This window comes from Cataglyphis hispanica, chromosome 6 (assembly GCF_021464435.1).
Source record: "Cataglyphis hispanica isolate Lineage 1 chromosome 6, ULB_Chis1_1.0, whole genome shotgun sequence".
Classification (NCBI taxonomy): Eukaryota; Metazoa; Arthropoda; class Insecta; order Hymenoptera; family Formicidae; genus Cataglyphis; species Cataglyphis hispanica.
In genome coordinates, this window is record NC_065959.1 from 1,404,724 (window position 1) to 1,420,902 (window position 16,179).

The window sequence follows — 16,179 nt, forward strand, 5'->3', positions numbered from 1 at the left end:
GTTGCCGATGAAGTCTTTTATTCATATACCTTCTCTTTTTGTTCTTAATGTTTATTCTTTGTGCTTGATTGTAGGATTTCTTTTCATTTTCATTTTTAATTCTTATTCCGTGTTTAACAATTATACGTACAAAAGAAAATTGACACAGTAAGCAAGCAGTTCGAAAACAAAATAATTCAAGGTACGCTTCGTCCACAAATACTACGCCTCGGTGTTTCGTTCGCATGCGAATTCGCGATCGAGGTTCTCAGAATAAACGTACGCGAGGAGGATATGCATAGAAAACGCGCAGAAAATCGCTGTCGTGCGCGACGAGGAAGCGAAAAGGGGAAGCAAGGTTTGGGCAACCTCCGGGGTTTTTGCGAGAAAGCGTGCGAATAACGCGAGCCAGCTCTATTCGTCGCTATTTTTTCAGACAACGCGCCATCGCGCGCTCATCCGGAGCGAATTAACGCTCGCGAGTTAATCTCTCTTCCATTTTGCAACTCGCGCTTCTGCAAGGCGCGAGCGTGCGGCAAATTAGAACAATATTTTTGTCTTCCTTTTCCAAGCGCCCACCTCTCGTTATTGTGTAACCGACATGTTGCAATTAATATCATTGCATAGATTTATCGTGAGATATCCAAACTTGTGGCATATTATATTTTCGTCATTTGCTTCTGCCGACGTAATTACAATTTATTTAATAAAATTTATAAATAATCCTTTTGTAACGCGTGTATGTATTAAATTACATAAACCTAATGGAATTTAATTTTATTCTCGTATTACTTTTTATACGCATGTTAATATGTTCCATTTTTTTTTTTCTTTTTTATGAAATAAAGGAGCGATTAGACTTTGTCTCATGATAGGATTCCCCCATAGTATAATCCCCATAGTATAATTCTCCATAGATGAAAGTTATAACAGCAACTGCTACCTCTGACCTTATGTGTGCATCGCGAAAGACGAAACAATACTTTTGCCGCGGGTACGTTTTAAGCTGCGGATACATTTTCCTTCTAATGCCGTCTAGAAAGTATATTTCTCTCGGTCTTTCACATCGTACCTCGATATCGTCGTGGGATTTTCTTCTTGTTATGCTACCAGATACATATTATCATTTATCTTCGGGAATGATTAATTAATCTATCAGAAATTCTACGATCATTACAATGCAAGTCAATGCACTGGAATATATCTCGCCTAAAGATATTTTCTACCGTAATTTTGGTCTTTTAATATAAAACATTCAACAATTCTCAGAACATTAAATGTCACTAATCATTAAAAATCAAACAAATAGCTTGGGTTGTGTGTTATTAAAAATATGTATTTCTAAATTTTGGAAGATTCTAGATTTTTTCTTATTTCAATTTTTTTGACTTCTTAAAATTATTTTTTATTATTTTTCCTTAAAATTTACAATCTTAAAAGGTCAAAGATTAATAATAAAAAATATGTCATATTGTTAAAAGATTAAAACATTTTATATTTAAGTTAAAATTTAAACAGTTAATTCTTGCACGAAGTGATTTTTCTTAGATTTATGAACGCATCACTTTTTATAAAAACAATAATTAAAACAAAATGTCATTATCAATGTTACTATCTCGTTACAATAGAGCTTGATGTAAAGATCAGTTGGAAGTTGATGTTTCTTAAAAAGGAAAGATGAGAAATGTTAATGCACGTGTGAAGATGTGCTCGAAGATAGTCGTCCGTCTCGTGACGTTCGATTTCACTGCAGCGTGTGTTCCGGTATCATCAGAACACGACTCCGTTTCTTTTATTACGTGAGACCGACAATTCTGCGAGTCTCTACGAAACATACGTTTCTCGTATAATATGTTTAATAAGACAGTGGCGCCGTAGCATATTCCTTTCGGATTTAAATTTTTCAAAATTGAATTTTAGTCGACACCAGCGAACTGACGTCAATTCCTACAGAAATATGAATGTGTGTGTGTCAATAAATACAATACAATGTATATTTTTTTACAATTTTTTGTAACGCATGATATTTGTTGACGCATAAAATCTTTAGAGGAGAGAATGATAGATTGAGACAATTTGAATATCAAATGTATTTAAGGAATGAAAATCAATATTTTATTCTTTCGCAAATTTTTTAATTTCCAACATAATTGCATATCATTAATATGCTCTCTCTTTTCATTTCGAATTTTATTATGATTCATTATTATTATGACATTTTATTATAATTTTATTATGTGATTGCTGTGGTAGGGAAATCAAAGTCAGATCGATCAAACTCGATCACTGCTGGATTAGAAAACGATTCTTCAAGACCACAATTTAGACTACTTTCTCGCGTCGCGTGAAGACAAATTTAGCTAATTTCAGAAAGAATTTCACTTAGAGCGATTTTAACGAAGAATGTGTGTCGTGAAGAAATTTCGTCAGTTCTGTCTTGACTTTTGTGTGAGGACAAAAATCAACGGAAGTATCAGTCGAGCGTATAATTGTCCATTAATAGTGGTTTCTTTAAATCAAATATCGTGAATTTTTAGCAACTTTCTGCTGATATTTCTTCGTGAAATTCTTCAATTCTCTTATTTTGGGACTGATGCGAATATAGGATGACGTGACGCGCGTGTGAGAAGACGTAATGGATTGTTTGCGAAGAGATATTCTAGATACCGCGAGTCTTTTGGAAGTAAAGAGAGGTGTATTGACTCTTCGTAAATGTTCCTTCGCACCTACGTGCATTGCTCGTTCAACTAAACTTTACTTTTTACAACACGTTTTAACGCCGATTAATCCAATTAGGAATCTCTTTCTTTCTTCACACACAGTCAAAAAATCTGTTAGTTATTGCGTGATTAATGGACATGTCAAAGCTGAAATGACGCCATTCGAAAATATTTTTTATTTAGTAATAATAAATAAATTAATTTTTAACTTTTTTGTCATGCAAGAATTTAGCTGCCATTTCTTTGACGCACTTCTGAGTTACGATCGTCCGTAACTTTTTTGTATTCTATTTTTTATCTCGCAAAGTTTTTTTATTATATTTTACATCTTGTAACTTTTTTATATTATATTCTACATCTTGACGCACGCAATTGTATGTGTCACAACTTTTTTATATTATATTTTACATCTCGTATATTTTTTATATTATATTTTATATCTCGACACAAGCGAGATAGAATTCTAATTTCCATTAGCATTTCATTTTGAATTATTAATTCATAAATAACAAATGTTACTATTTATTTTCATTAATTACGCTAGCCTATAAGATTTATGAAATAGTAATAATCAATTACTAACGATGAGTAATAATTAAAAGTTTCAATATTTCAATTTTAAAACGTGTGTCAATCTTGTCAAACTGAGTGACATATTTCAATCGGATATAATTATATTTAACTATTATATGTAATATATATATATATATATATATATATATATATATATATATATATATACACACGCACGCACACATATATATCACACACACATTTTATCAGTTCCCTGCATCACAGAAGCAATACCTGTTGCAGCTCCGCGATGATCCACCGATAGCCTGCTTAAAAAATTCCTCGTTGAGCACCTTCGAGAACTCTTTACGTGTAATTCCGATCGGACCACAGTGTAGTTGAGGAACGTGGGTGACTAGATGCGACGACCGGCAGCATCGGGGTAACCGTTCACCGAGGGGGTTGATAAACAATATTTCGCACACTGACCCGGATTCAACACCAAGCACATCGGTGGAACCACCGATTTCCGGGGCTGCCCTCCTCGTAAAAGAGGGTTGACAAGAGAGAGAGAGACGCGTAATCGGTCCCGATCGATACTCGATCGTCTTCACCGCGACTTTCGAGTCCTGTCGCGAGACTGAGGACCGACATCGAGTGGACTCGTGCGGTCGGTAGCGTCGTCGCCCGTTCGCACTTCTCTCTCCTCTTCTCTGGATAGAACTCCCCGGCGTTCTCTTTTCGGCGAGAACGCTTTCCCTCCGCCTCGTCTTCCTCCACCTGTTGCGTTCTGTCACGCCGCCGCACGTTCTTCGTCCTTCGATCGATCCCTCGACCGTCGCGCTTTCCGCGCCGGTTTTCTCCCCTGGCTTTCTGACACGGGAATTTCCAGCTGATTACCAGCTGATCGCCCTTGTCTTGTCAATCGCGGCGCGCTTCTTTTGAGTTCAGCAAAATTATTTTAATTAAAATAATTATATCTAAGCAAATATTGATTGACATTAAAAGAACTTTTGTAATTTTCTCGAAATTAAGTATTAAGCTATATATTTTTGTAAAAAAAAATCTTATTTCTATTGAATTTAGAAATTAAATCAAAGACTCAGTATATTAATTATATCATAAAGGATCTTTCATTTTTATCAGGTTGCTTTACTGAATTTATAGAAATACAAATATCTCACAAAAAAATACATCTAGATAAAAATAAGATGGTGGAAAATATCTGATTATTTTATATCGCTGCAGCGACATCAGTTTTATTCGCGTATAGTGTGATGGAACTGATTCTATCTTACAAGAAGTCGACTTGATCACACTGTGCAGACGACACTTTCGCTCATCTCAGCTGTAGTTACCTCTTCCCATTACCTCGCGAAAGGCAGTTCCTCGGCGCACGTCGATCCGGAGATCCGTTTTGGAGATCGCTTTCTCCGCTTCGTCCGCGCTTGTACCGTCAATCCCGTCAACTATCGTTGACTTCCTCTTTTCGGGATTCTATCAGCTTCTGTTCGTAATGTCTGACGTAATTTTGCGTTTCTGATTTTTATCAGCGGAACTGCTTTGTAGTATCATGTCTACATTTTTCTTTACTTCTTTTTTTCTTTTCTTATTTATTACACTGTCTGACATCTCCCCTCTCCTCTTTCCCTCTCTATTTATCTTTTAAAAGTAAAATTATTTTTTTACAAATTGCGTATAATTTGCGCAATTTTTTTATCCGATTGCTCAATTTCCGTTTTCAATCTTTAGTACGTATACATCCTGCAATTCTTCATTTAATCGCCGATTAGCGGTCTTCTAACAATGATCGTAAATTGGTTAGCGTAAACAAATGCGCTCGTTTGTTCTTATTTTCGCAATCAGAAATTCCTTATTACCCTACAATCCTACCATTCTTGATTTTGACGTCTCTTCGCCGAGTAATTCAACGACACGTGATCACGACGTTTAGTGCGCGACATTAGTGAGCCAATTGCAAATGACAAGGGCACAAGTCACCGACTTCCTGAGCTCATTCGCGTATAGTTTGATCGCTTCCGGTAATTAATTTGACAAAACACCTTGCTATGCCATTGTTATCGTCGATAATAAGACACTGGAAATTCTCCCGATGTCGCTTGACGTTTGAGCTTACCGAGGAATACGTATAACAAATATGTGAACACATATGTGTTGGTATAAATATAATTTAATTCTTTCCCGATTATAAAAATGTTTAGAAATTCTTAAAAATTAATAAAAGAATTTGTCTTAATTTCCATATGAGAAAATTCTTTTATAACAATTCATATATGCTGCTACAATATAAAATATTGTAGAAAGTATTTGATGCAAGCTTGCTCTTGTATAAGATGGATTATGTTTGATTAGATAACAAAAGCTAATGTAATCTAAACGAGATAGAATTGATAAATAGACGGAGAGTCTAATTTCTTCCTGTTGGCGTGAAAAATACTCTCTACTCATTCATTTAACGGGCGAAATAAGGAAACACGATAGAAGGTTAACGACCATGGAAATCACTTAAATCTTGCGGTTGTGTACTCTGCGATTCATATCCGCTAAGCTCGTTAATACAACTTGGTTATATACCTCCCCTTAATAAAACCTGGATAACAAAGCGACGCGGCAACGAAATTGCATCGCAAAATCTATGGGCCGTTGAAACGTCATGAATAAGTGAAGAAGAAGAATTATTTGCGCGCGCCAGCGTCTTATTCATCGCAGCATAAATTTCCGGTAAATTTCCATCATTTATCTTACATTAATAATTAATAACGCAAAATAATTAATTATGCCGAGATATTTCTTTTCTTGAGCTTGACCTTCTCATGTAAGCCGTGCTCGGTATTCTTCTCTTTCTCTGTAAATTTATAAATTTATTTAAGAAATTTTATCATCAAAATTTTTCTGCTTTCAATCTGTATCACGTGGTCGTATTTTACTGTCATAATGGAAATAATTTACCGTCAATGAGATTCGTGAAATGAGTCATCTCTGTCTATAAGTATTTAACAATTTTTTGTTAAGCAGTCGGGTTCTTAAGGTGAAGGAAACATCGCACGTCATATGGTTACAAAATCCTGTCTCTGTGATTCGATACGAATATCGGAACGTTGCTACAGGAATCTTTTGGCGGAATCTTGATCGTTTGAAATAGCTGTATCATCATTCATGACACTTTTTCGTCTTTTTAAATAATTCTTTCTCTTTGTACGGTTTCAGTGATTGTATTTCGGACGGGGATTAGCATGACTTTCTATGTGTACTTAATGTACGCAAATATATATCTTCGTGTGTACCTGGAAGCTGAAGTCAAAGATACATAACAATACGGCGAATTATAAAAAAACTAATACACAGAAATAGAATCTTATAAAAATCATTTGTCATCTCATATACCAAGTTATTTTAATTACTTTTTTTACTTTGATTAGCTTGCTAAAATAAATTAATTTACCGCGATTAAATTATTATATTTAATGTAATAATAAATTATCCTATTTATACCAAAAGTAAAAAAAAAAAAACAATATAAAATAAAAACTAATTTATAAGCATTACTATATGCATTCATCAAATTAGTTTATTATATTTGATATTCAATGACATATCAATTATGCGTTACAAATTTTTTTGCGATCTTCTTTTTTCTCTCTTTTTTTCTTTCTTTAAAAAATTCTTTAAACAAATTGCTATGCAATAATTTTACGCATAATTTTACGCATAATTTTACATTATTCACTTACGTCAACTAATTTTTTGTACACGCAAATATATGTTAATTAAATGGACGGAAAGAATAATATATTTCCTCATGCGTTGATTTTTTTATCCGCTAGAAAAATCATTCATCCGAGTCATCCAAACGCGATTGTTCTCGCATCGACAATTTTATTTCAGGTCATGAAGTAGCGACTACACTACACGATAGTGGTGGTCAAGACGGTCTGCACTTTCCCCAGCATTGCGCAACGTGACTACAGCACTTGACGTAATATGAACCTGATTAAATAACAAGGTGTTATGAATCTTTCTTTTTATCTTTCATGTTGTTGAAAATTGGATTGCGCGCGTCGTGACCCATATACGAAATTTACACGATTAGCATTAGTATTTCGCTTTTGAACACGTCATTGTCATTATACTGTGTGTCGTTACAAATATCGCAATTTTATCTCATCGTGTAAATTTGAGTTTATGATTAAAAACCTCGTGGATTGTAAAAAATAGCTGTAAAAGATATAAAACATTTTACAGCTATTTTTAATAAATCCTTTTTCTCTAGATTTTTCTCCAAACATTATTCAGTTTTCATAAAATAATTCACACATAAATTTTACATTTAAATTTTGTGTAACTTGTACGAGAGTGCAAAACAAATTAATTTTTAATTTTATATCTCTCCTTTTGTGTAAGAGAACAAGTATGTTATTGTAAATTTGTATCTTAAGAGATCCCGCTGGCGTAAGCGAGAAAATTGCGGCCGTTGAGGAACGTTTGCCTGTCATTCTTTTTTTTTTTTATAGATGGATTAATAATTATATATGTAGACAAGGACGTATCGATTGCCGGCTATGGCGCAGATTTCCAAACGGACAGCTGTGCATACAAAATAACACGTATTTCGCAGACTCTGCAATGAAGGAAGTCGCATGATTGTCCCCATCTCTGGCAATATTTCAGAGAAATTTGTAAAGCCGCGATTTCCGGTTGCGCAGCACACATTGAAATATGTACGTGCTGGACCATAGTTGGTAATCGCGAATTCGCAACAGCGTCTCGTTAGGGTAGGTGCGGCTTCGTAAAATTCACACTTCGTTCGAATTTTCTCTTTTCTAAATAGAGCGACCACTTATATGTTCGTGTTAAATTGCTAATCCTCATCTCGGATGAGTCTCTAAGGAAATTGTTGTCAACATTGTTATTAAATATCAAATGTTTTCCTATCAAATACGACGCGATATTTTTTAATTGATTTTAACTATTATCTGCATAAAGTAAAATATATCCTACAGAATTTCTATTCGTTTTTTTATAGAATAAAAAAATGTTTGCTTTTCCAAAAGGCTATGAAAATTTGTTCTCTTTTGATGTACTAAGTAAGAGGACCCAGAATTCAAAAAAAATATAATTATTACCTAATAATTAATAATTAATAATTAATAATTAATTGATAATTAATAATTATTTAAAAAAATAAGAAAACGAATTATATACAGATGCTAGTTACGTTTTGCATGAAACCAAAAGTGGATTGGAACGAGAATCCGAGATGTCTCGTTTGACAGCGACGGAATTTTCGTTTAAACGTCAAAGCCGAGCCAAGCCGAATAGTGAAAGCGTTTCGTGCGGCAATATTCTCCCGTAAATATGTACGCTGTTTCGATATTTTCGACCCTGAGGCAATAAACGATACCATTGATTTCTACATTGTCCGCAGTCCCTCGATGGCATCCATTCATGATAAGATTTTCACTCCTCTTATTGCAGCAATCTCGTATAATCGCCGTTGTATAATAATCGATTATTTTTGATCGCCGAAAGAATCGAAAGACTCGTCGTCTTTTTTAAAAAAAAGATATGAGAATTTTATTTTAGGAGGAGAAGGTTTCAGTGAAAACAGAATGCTGGGAATCGAGGAATCTATTTATATATATATATAGCATTTCACTGAAAAGTTACGCAAAATGTGTGAATTCTTCACGAAGGTCAGAAATTCTTCTTTATTTTGCACTCTTCATTCACTTTATTCGTCTGTCAATAAGAAGGAAAACATATGTAAATGCATATGTTTTTTATACGTTTCTTGCACAGAGGACAACGTTGGACAGCGTTAATACAAAGGTTCCATTTGCGATATAAAAGTCACTCGATGGCGTAATGTAGTTCATTGCCATAAATGTGATTGAGACTTGAAAACATTCCATGTGTTGAACGTACATACATTTTCTGTTTCTCAGTGGAAATTTATGAACGTTCGTGAGACATTCCGAAAGCGAATGTTTTTGCACGTCACCGACGCAAGTATCTCTCTTTCTCTCAATTAACGTATTATATAATAAACAATTAATAATATCATTAATTTTGCGAATATGTAAAAATATGCAATAATTTATGTAATAATCTGTATTTTCTGATGCTTATTTGGACATATAACATCTTCAAATAATTAAATGGCGAAACGCTGCAATTGATTATATATATTTAAACATTTAAATATTTAAAACAGAAAAAAGTTTGCTAAATATTTATCTGAATCCGTGTCATCAAGGTCCGAGAGTCTTCAGGCATCTCTATACCATCGTAAATCCATTCGCGCAAAAGCGAAAGTCTTCGCTTCGGCGCGCATGCACTCGATGACTATCGGGTCAAGCGACAGCGCGCGATTCTCATTACGATCATCGATGAAGATTGAGAATGATCTTCCCGGGACTAATTCGAAGAACACGTGTTACATCCGTCAATGCGACATCGAGCAGCCTTGACACGTGCTCATATGTTTCGAACTCTTTAAATAATCGATCTCTTTTTATTTCACTTTTACATGCATAATAATAATTTTATTAATTAATTTTTTTTTTTCAGTATAAATATTTTATCAATTTTTTATTAAGCATCACTCGCATATTTATCATTTATTTGCACAACTCATGATTCTAAAGTGCTTCAATTGAAATGGATTGATAAATTTTTTGTCACGTTTTACACGAGCGCGACTTGGGTATTATAATAATCGGGTGTCCAATAAGTAAGAGAATATCATGAAGATTATCGACTAACCAGATCGCTAAACGCGGCCGAAGACATCGGCGTGGACGTGAAAGCGGTCAGTCCAGCTGCCGCTGTATTACGTAAATCCCAGGAAGAGTGATCAAACGTCAGACGAGAGTAACGCCGTATCAATATTCGGATATACAGGAATTCCGTTTTCCCCCCTCCCCACCCTCCCACTCCCCCGCGTATCTGGCGAGTCTGAAGCTGAAATCTCCCGTGTCCACGGTGTACAGTCCAACTGCAAGATTTTTCGTGTTTCAATGACGCAGCATTAATGACATAACGGATCAAGAGAAACTTCTCCGTGAACACTCACGTAATAATGCGCTTAATATACGCGCGTTCGTAATTAAATAAGATCGACGATATTTTATAAGGCGACGAGTTTTTCGAATGAAAAAACTCGAGTTTAAAATTTCTTTTTTCCAAACCACGTGTAAATCTTGTTTTTTTTTTTTTCGACATTATTGCGTTTTGTAGAAACTTGATGAAATATACTCTAGAGTATCTATGTTGCTTTTAAGAATGTGCAAAAATGCCAAATGTTTAGACTGCAATTATCATGGACGCGTGTGTGAAGATTTGTTAATATTTGTATTTTTGTACGACTAAGAATGCGGAGAAATTCTTTAACTCGATAGACGCAAAACTCGCGGGAAGAACATATACATTCCGTTATCGATTTATAACCATCGGCAATTTTTTTAATGATGTTCGAAGAACGTGACGGGACGAGAAACTCGCGATAAGGTCGCAAACATTTCAAACTGTTCCAGCGAAAATGTTCTTCGCGGCGAAGGTATGTGCCGATGCTCGTTAAAGAAAGACGTGAAAGATGAATATCTGCATCATCGGATTCATATGCGTGCGTAATCTTCGAACCGGCATACCTCGTGCCACGTCATCACGGCCATGTCGTCAGATCAGACATTACTGCTGACCGGTAATTAGCTGAATAAATAAACGCCCGTCTTTTGAAGATAATAATGCATTAGCCTCAGCTTACTGAAGAAAACACACATTTTCTTTTTTCTATCTGCGCGTCACCAAAACTCGACCCTTTAATTGCAGATAAATATTTATTTGGCAATACATCTCGCATCCCTTAACTGAGTACAACGTCGTTTGTATTCACCGAGTGTAATGAGTTAAGTCCGAGTCAGGTTTTGTTATAATTGCATCCGGAAATTAAGCGTTTATGCAAAATAAATTTTGTAAAAAAAAAAAGAAAAAAATAGCCAAGAACGAGAGTTGAATCATCAGACGATCAAGCGATATCAAACTAATTTATATGGACTTGCAGATTTTTAAACTAAATTAAATTATTGAGACATTTTTTAGCTGCGCAATATCATTGTTGACCAAATAGAGTCTTGATTGGTTAAAGAGTCTAAAAATATAATAAATGAAGGAAGTGCCGATAAATTACATTCTGCATAATGCAGCTGCAATTATAACGTGCTGTACGTGATGCGAAATAAAATTGTATTGTATTCTATTTATAACTGTTTTAAATATTAAACTTTATTAGAACGTATGTTAATTTTAAACTTACAGAGTTTATAAAATATCTGCATTGCTATAATTATGTGCTATAATTATGTGCCATCTTTAGATAATTAATAAAATGAAAACGAATCGTAATTTATATAAAATATTGTTATCCATCACATTCTGAAGACACTAACATTTTTACATAAAATTAATTTTTAAATAAAATATTCTACCTGTTTATCCTTATAATACACAATATAAAAATTATTTGCACGTATTGAGATATATACATTATTAAAGTCATCGGTATGATATCCGGAGAATGCAGAAGGCAGTCTTTAATGATCTTTAACGCTGTTTGCACGTGCTCATTTGTGATACACCATGTCATGCTTAATATCAGATACGAGCAGCACAAAGAGTGGAAAGACGAGCATACTTGAATTTTTTTCACTTGAGTTTGTGCATGATATCTTGTTTCTTTCGTATAATTCGGAATTAATTTGACAAAATGTGCATAGATATGACGAAAGATATAATATACATATGTATAGTATATTTAGCCTCTTAAATATTAATTGAATATTAATTATAAAGAAAAAAAAAATTTAAATAAAAAAAATTTGATGTGATTTTAAACCATACGAATATCAAAGAAAATAAGTGAAAAGAAACAAAGAATTAAAAAATTATCATCAAATGTTGATAAAAATTTTGAAACAAACATTGTTAAATTTCAATTAACTTTTAATTAAAGAATAATTACTTACCTAAATTTTAAAATTATTTTATCAAAAAAAAAAAAAAAAAAATTAGAAATATATTTGTTCGAGGAAATATACGTTCTTCAATATTGTTTTTGTGTTGTATAATTAAAAAAAAGTTTGATAAAAAACTAACAAAGGTAACTCTAACAAAGGTATTTATTAATTCTTTACTGGAATGTCTCTGCACTTTACGCAGGATCACATTCTGATCGAATCAATCTTCTATGTTTATGCATATATTTTTATTGCATATTTTTTGTACATATTAATACAATATTATCGCATATAATTAATTGTTTATATGTCTATATTTGATAAAGATTTGATCTCTCATCGAGACGTAATTAAAAAAAGGGTTTACAATCGTCACCGACTGCAATAACGTCATTCGATTACGTTGAACAGATGTCTTGATGACATAATTTTGAACTCTTTGTTCTTATATGATGATTTTGCAACATTTTTTCTATTGAGAAAAAATAAAACATTTATGAATATTAAGCGAAAAGATCATATCCTTCGTCCAATAATTAGAATCAATTACCTTATTGTCAATGGAAACTTACAAGAACATGTTTATGCGATTAAAATGCTTACTTTGAGTGACACTTTGAATGACAATTAAGAAAGCAAAAAAAAAAAAATAATAATAAATAAACATGTTCATGTATGTATTTGTGAAACATTTTGAGAATAGTTTCTTTTTGACATCTATAATGCTGCTACTCTTAGATATTTTCGAAAAGATTAGATTTTTGAAAAAGGTTTTTATGAATAAATTTTTAACATGATGACAAATAACAAAACTCTTATTCCAACATTTTAAATCGATTTTAATTTACGAAGATATTATTCGAAATTTGACCGAGAAACTTGAGAATTAAAAATTTATTGCAATACATTATTAATAATCGCCACAATTTCTTCTTCTAGAATTTAAATTTATTCAAGAATCTACAAATATATATTGACACAATCGTTGAAAGTATTAATAGGAAAAAAAAAATGCGGTTAAATGGTATCATTGATGTGACATTTGCATTTTTGCAACATCCGCAAATAGGTCGAGTTAATCGTTTTTTAACATGAGGCATTTGCGAAATAAGAAAAATATGTATGCTAATTTAAACCTTCGTGGTCGAGAAATAGAAGTTGTAGTGCCATCTCTTGGAAGAAATACTTAACAGAAACACCTTAACTTAAAAGGTAAACTACATCTGTGCAGATAAGTAATCTTGATATCAATCGCTGAGGACGATTATCATGCGCTAGTTACTCTAGTATCCAAGCATGTGCCTTTCAAACTCGACAACCTACTTTCATTTTTGTATAACTTCTTATTTTTATTACGGAGATTAAAATAGATTTGCGTTTTCTAAAAAAGAAAAAGTTTATATTAATTTAGCCGAAGTTCAACAAGAGTTAGAAGAAGCATTTAAAAAGACTATTTTTTTTTTAAATAGAAATTTTAATTTAAAATATTTTCTTAAATCTTTTTCTTTTTTTTTTGTATAAAATAAATGATTCCAAATTTTTGTCAGGCGAAAACAACTGGTGTTTGAAAATTCCAATTTAAGCAAAGATTTATTGTGATATCGTGCTTCAGATGACATTTAAGATAGCTAGATATTTAAGACAGCTAAACATTTAAGATCTGTTGTTTATATCGAGTTGTCAGATATTGAGTCATGTGTGTCGAGTTTAATGTCGTACTTTTTAATTGCATAATGATATATGTATATTGTAAAATTATGGAATGATGAAAACATGTTACGAGACATAAAAATATTGTTTACGTGTTACCTTTAAAAATCTTTTCGGATTTCCATGCGACTATTGATAATTGAGAGAGTAGAGATTTCATTTATAAATTATTATATATAATTTTTATAAATAATATTATTACAAGCGTTTAAAAGAAATAGGCCATTATAAATTAATAAAACAATTTCGAATCTCATTTTTTAGAAACAGTCGAAATTAATCGCTTTGTATTTTTTTCCTATTGTACTTAAAAATTTATTCACACACATATTTATTTTCTGATATTTTTTTTTATGTATATGTATATATTTATTTCTCACTATCGATTTATTTATTATTCTCTTTAAAAATTTAGTTCTTTTCGTAATTTTATTTATACTATTTTATCTCATAAAATTTTTCATATTTTTGTTTTTATTTAAGAGTAGATTTTTAGAGAAAAAAAAAATGGCTTTTGCCAAATCGCGACCCAAAAACGTTCTAACGACGAGGATGCGTTACGTACGATCGTGCGTGCATTCGCTTGCGTTTGTCCTTTCACTGTATAATGCTGCAGTCAGACAAAACGCATACTCTGGTCTCTTGCTGGTCATTGCCGGCCACTTTCACGCACGATTGCGAACTCAGCTCCGTCGAAATAAGCCTGCCGATTAACGTGCTGTGCGTAAATTTCCCCTCTAAAATTGCTTGGAGAGCGCATTATTTTTACGCGGATTGACCTGAAACTCACGTCTACGCTTCAAATAATTCACTAAATCCATAGTATTTTTTTCTTAAAAAATATTTCAAGAATATTACAAATTACAGGCGCTCAAAAGCTGAGAATTTCTTCTAAATTAAGATTACGGAATTAAAATTTACATTTGTCATAGACAAGCGCGATGATTGTATGGCGATTCAGCGACAACAAACACTTATAGCTCGATGTTCGTCTAAGAATTTGTCTGCCTTCCATAGCTACTTATCATAAAACGATCATTAATAGTCAAGAAGAATTCGCGAATTCTTTGCAAGTCCAACGTTCTCACGATGTATTACAAAAGCCTTATGCGCCGCGCGTTGGAGAGAAACAGACTTTGCTGCTGCTTACTTTGCTCTTTACCTTGCGCGATGCTGAGTGCGTTTGTAAAATGCGCATATATATAATTCATAGAAATATCACGCAATCGAAAATTCCTTGCAATTATGTATGCGTAAGCAGACGCTAGCTCTCGTAGAAATGGCGAGGAAAGTTCCACTGGACCGTAAGATACCGTGTTCACCCCGGCGTAGATATATACATCAATTTCGACGTATAATTAGCCGCTTTCGAGAAGCAAAAGTCCATAATGTCGATATTCATGTGTGTGTATGTGTGTACGTTGCGTATGAGTAAATTTGTAAGTTTCTCCCAAGCATAATCTCTACGCGTGTGTGAGAAGAAATCTGCCAGAGACAGCCAGCGAGAGAATTCGCTTCTAAAAATATCGAAATACTTTTGATTTTTATATATATATGCACATATTTATTTAAAACTTTCTACAGTTTTAAAAAGTAAAATAATCGCGATATATAAGTGGAGTCTGGGGGATTCCTTCCAATTTACATGAATAATCAGAGACTCACCCGGGAAGTCCGTCGCTCCAGCTGAACATTCTCTTTATCTTCGCTCGTCGCTCCCACTCCTCCTCATGGTACCCCTTGTTGTCCATCGCGAACGATTCCATCTCGTGCAAATTTCTGTGCTGCACTTCGCGGGACCTTGAAGCGGGCTTGAGATTCCTCGCGAGTACTCACGCACGAAAGAGTGCGATTGCTGATTCAACAACGACGGTGCATCTTTTGTTTCCACTTAAAAACACGTCACCCGATGCGCTGAAAGTTAAACAGATTATTGGAGGCTTCCTGTTGTAAGCGCGATAATGCGATAACAACTGAATAATCAAGTGAAATTTTGCTTTCGTCCCGCTCATTCGGAATATGATACTTCTAATAGAAATGAATTTTTTCTTGTCGCCAGTGACAATTTTGTGCAAATGGTATTCTTTTTTCACGTTTGACTTTAAATATTCTTGCAAATAAATGATGGCTACTGTGTGTTGATTTTCCTCCATCGCGGGAAAATATCACAAAATTACTCTTCAACGAGTAGACACTCATTCATAACAATAGCGGAAAGTGAA

At 33.5% G+C, this 16,179-nt stretch overlaps 1 protein-coding gene across 1 annotated transcript in view; it reads right to left on the reverse strand.

Annotated features, from left to right (window-relative positions):
* LOC126850495 (ABC transporter G family member 20) overlaps positions 1-16,179 on the reverse strand; it is a 44,456-nt gene that overhangs the window by 23,213 nt on the left and 5,064 nt on the right. The window contains exon 2 of the mRNA XM_050593584.1: positions 15,623-15,871. Coding sequence (XP_050449541.1) covers positions 15,623-15,723 — 101 coding nt within the window. The 5' untranslated portion in view covers positions 15,724-15,871. The remainder of the gene's footprint in view (positions 1-15,622; positions 15,872-16,179) is intronic.